We start from the raw sequence: 4,239 nt of genomic DNA on the forward strand, positions 1-4,239 counted from the left end.
GGGTCGCACCAAAATGACGTCGTTGCAAGTGCTTCGCTAGAAAAACACCACGTTAGCATTTTTGTTGGATTTTCAAATAAATATAACAAAGAAACTGCACTTACCAAACGCATTTCCATTTTTTTCTATTTCTAGATAAAAATTTTGTGTAGTTATCAAACGTTTTTTTGTGCAAATTTTTTGTACTCCGGGAAGAAATGTTCGGCACCCTGAGTCCAAGTGTTTTTTTGGATTTAGGATGGTGTGGTGTCATTTTTGGGCAACAGCATTGGTGCAGCATTGTTTTGGGCAAGATGGTGCGGCATCGTTTTTCGGCAACGCATTGGTGTGGCGTCGTGTGGTCCACCAAGCCACATTGATTGAGCGAAATGTTTTGCCAACCAAGTGGACTTGAATTTTCAACAAAATATCCAACTCGATCTATTTTTTTAAATATATAAGTCAAGTAATCATTTTGATCGAAATATCCCACCGTTACATAATTCAGTGATCATTTTTTTTCCGATTGGCAATTAAGTAAGTCACGGAAATTTTTTACATTAAAATGAGCATTGTATATAACTTTTGGTACATCCACCGTACTTCCTCCCTCCACCCTTTATGGAATTCACGGATTAATTATGCTGAAAAATTAATCAACAGTGTACGAAACTGATAACGCATTCGGCTTCTCTCTCTTCATTTAGGCTTCACATTTTCTAATATGGAATCTCCTAATTCCTTAGATTACTCTACGTGATGACATTGTTTGTGAGCCCCTTCACCTACTCCGCTAATAACAAATCTCCAGGTTCTCAGTACCCATTAAAATGTAACACGTCATTGAGATAAGTGAAGGAATATTGAAAGCAAGTAAATTTAATGGAAGTAATTTGTCATGTTTAAAGATGTCTAGGCCAAGAGACCTTCCCTGATATTCCTTTACTATCATTCCACGATCTTGCTTTCCTTCTCTCTCTCTCTCTCTCTCTCTGTGAATGGAGTAGTCTGCTGCTGTTGCTGCTGCTACCCTGCAAAATCTGGGTCCCTCTAAAAATGCTTCACACAGACTTCCCTGTCACTACCAGGATACTTTTCATGCTTCTTACTAAATAAGTAAACTGAATGCCCGATAATATGAGCTGTGGCTGGCAAGTTAGTTTTTACCAAGCCAATACTTCTTAGAGGGGTCTTTCTCTTTCTATCGAAAGTCGCAGCACCTAATTTTTGATAAAAACCATTGCCTACTTATATCGTCGGACTTACTCACGTCTGCATGATTTGCTCTCTCCTAATTCATATACCGGAAAACTTATGGCTGACTTTGCTCAAATAACCCGTCTTCCTAAGACTCCAGAAGTTCGCAACGCTGCCCGAGTGCCCATGCTAACCATGCAAATGGTTACGTCTTTATCCGAACGTTAGCCATTGACAACTGTTGACATATTGGACATGATGATACATGTAACTGGTAATAATGCCAGGATGCCTTATAATACTCACATGATATATGGTAAAAACAAGAACACGGTCGACTTCTTCCTATTATCAACCTCCAATGGCATATTTGGCTCATTTGTCTCCCCATGATACATGTATCTGGTTATTCGTGGATTTGTTTCCAAAACCTACAATATCAGTTATTAAATCCCGTTAATCTGTCAAAATACATTTTAAACTATGTACATTTATATGTATGAAAAATATCTAGGCTCGAACGCATTCAAATGACAACTGTTGAATACTAATGGAAATCTGCAATAACGCCAGTTGCTTTGCAAACTCAATATAGGAAACGCAAAGTGGTCGACTGCATTTTTGCTATATCTGTCTTCAAAATAATTGTGGCTTGTCTTCACCCAAAAAAAATAATAATAATTGTGGCTTGTTCTGCTTCCACATGATACATGAATCTACCCAATGATGGATTTATTTCCAAAGCCTATAATACGTCAGTTATTAATACCATCAACGATGCTTGAACCTTATCTGAAATCACCTGAGATTTCCTTAGTCGAAATAGAATTGAGATTTTTCTGGTTGATAAATAACTGATGAGATAACACAATGCAAATGTGGAGGATAATGGCAGTTTTATCGCGGACCTAATTGCTTAAGGCGCTGCATCATCCAACGTAGCTGACTGTGGACTCATGGGATTCACAAAATTTGCACAGAATGAGAAATGTCATGGTTCTAGTACGGACGGGAAAAAGCAAATCATATGGGGAAGATATATTTCTTATCATATCTCGACAGATAAATACTTGTCCTTGTCCAGTAAAAACTGCCACCGATATGGGAGAGCCATTTCAGTAATGAAGCAGTACACACAATGCACCAGCAAGCAGGATATGTACTGTATTTAAAAGGTACTTTTCGAAACTTAAATTTTCTCGAGATATCATAATTACGATAGTATAGCATTTATATGGCCCCGATAAGGGAAAATTAAATTGTCCAACTAAGAATTTTGAGCATCCTAATCCTTCTCTTTTCCTGAAATACACAAGTGCACCTAAGGATGAGATGTGGCTAGTATTTCATTTGCCTGTACACACGCATCGTTGGCATGTATGAGGCATTATACATACCAATAATCACTAATTTACATGCCATATACATGAGACTGAAGGAGATTCTGGGCTGTCTTTAGGCGGTAAGAGATTAATTGCTTGAAAGACAGTAACATTTTTGACAACCAAAGACATTAATCCTGGCCAAAACAGGAGCTCTTATAAAACCCCCTATTCCAAGCCCTTCAATTCACATCTCCATTCTCTTATCTGGTCTTTCTCGAGAAGTCCCTTTGCCCTTTTCCTGTGCTTTAGCCATGGCAAGAACAACTAGAGGTCGCCAAAGGATTCAGATGGCTAAGATGGACAACGAGAGTAACCTTCAAGTTACCTTCTCAAAGCGCCGATCTGGCCTTTTCAAGAAGGCAAGCGAGCTCAGCACCCTCTGTGGTGCAGATGTTGCGCTGATTGTCTTCTCACCAGGCGAGAAGGCCTTCTCCTTTGGTCACCCTAATGTCGACACCGTGCTCGATCGATTCCTCAATGGCAACGAGCTGCCCCAGCAGACCGCTGGCACGGCGCAGCTCATTGAGGCTCATCGCAACGCCACTATTTGCGAGCTCAACGTGCAGCTGACTGAGGTGCTTGGCCAACTTGAAATGGAGAAGAAGCGTGGCGAGGAGCTCAAGAAGGCGGTAAGGACTAACCAGGAAAGCCACTGGTGGGAGAGACCAGTCGATGAGCTGAGTGTGCCACAACTTGAGCAGTTGAAGATCTCGCTGTTTGAGCTCCGGAAGAACGTCAGCAAGGAGACGGAGCAGATGGTGATCCAGGCAACCAACACTCAGCCATTCTTTGGAGCAAGCTCGAGCCATGGACCGCCTATTCCTTTCCAATCGCAGAATGGAACCAGCGCTCCAGTGATGCCGCCCAACCCTCATCAATACAACTTTGGATTTGGATCCGGATATTTTTGAGCTCTCTATCGGCTCTATGGATATGTGATTATATGCTTATTTAGTGATGTATTTTGAAGTTATTTATGTTTCTGAACTTTTATTTGCTTGTATGATCGTATGTGTGAAGTCATTTTGCATTTACATAACAAAACAAGAAGCTAAAGGGGTCTGTTTAAAGATTTCAAGGGGTATAATGCGTTCCCTGTTATGTTCATATCTGATCAGTGAGAATGTTGTGCTTAACCTTTGCTCTTGTTGCTTGATTATGTTATAGCTTCAGATCAATCGATCATCGGTCATTCGTCACCTGCTGCAATTAGACATCTGAGCGGGCCAGTTAACCTTCCCTTAAACCGATTGTCTTAGGAGGTTTATCCTCATTGAACTTGAAGCATGTTGCTTTGGTTAATTGAATCTAGGGACAAGATCTTCTATTCTTTAAAGGACAGAAGATTGATAATAAAAAAAAAAAAAAAAAGATCCCCAGATGTAGGCGACGGTTTCAACAATGCGCAGGTGTTGGATCGATCGCCATAATCTAGCAGATCTTCATTCGTATAGTAATTACCATAGAAGAAGGATACCTTTTTCGGCATTTCACATCCACGACGCGCGAAGCCGGTCCGTGACTGTCACTCTCCTCAAGCCATTTCAATATTTGAAAGAAAGTAATGGACACCAAATGCAGTATGTCAAAAATATTTTTAATCCATTTTTCCTTCCATCTCAGCATATTGAAGGCAATAAAAACTAGTAGGAATCCAAACTAAGCGCCGGGATGCATG

The 4,239-nt window shown here is 40.4% G+C and overlaps 1 protein-coding gene across 1 annotated transcript; it reads left to right on the top strand.

The window, feature by feature from the left end:
• Positions 1–2,812: 2,812 nt before the first annotated feature.
• Positions 2,813–3,472, top strand: LOC104420808 (agamous-like MADS-box protein AGL62). Its single transcript, XM_010032588.2, has one exon. The coding sequence runs from the start codon at positions 2,813–2,815 to the stop codon at positions 3,470–3,472; it is 660 nt and encodes a 219-aa protein (XP_010030890.1).
• The last annotated feature ends 767 nt before the right edge of the window (positions 3,473–4,239 follow it).

The sequence above is a fragment of the Eucalyptus grandis genome, chromosome 9 (assembly GCF_016545825.1).
Source record: "Eucalyptus grandis isolate ANBG69807.140 chromosome 9, ASM1654582v1, whole genome shotgun sequence".
Taxonomy (NCBI): Eukaryota; Viridiplantae; Streptophyta; class Magnoliopsida; order Myrtales; family Myrtaceae; genus Eucalyptus; species Eucalyptus grandis.

Bases quoted from the DNA above. Each gene is read 5' to 3' on its own strand.
- LOC104420808 (XM_010032588.2), top strand. From the start codon at position 2,813: ATGGCAAGAACAACTAGAGGTCGCCAAAGGATTCAGATGGCTAAGATG.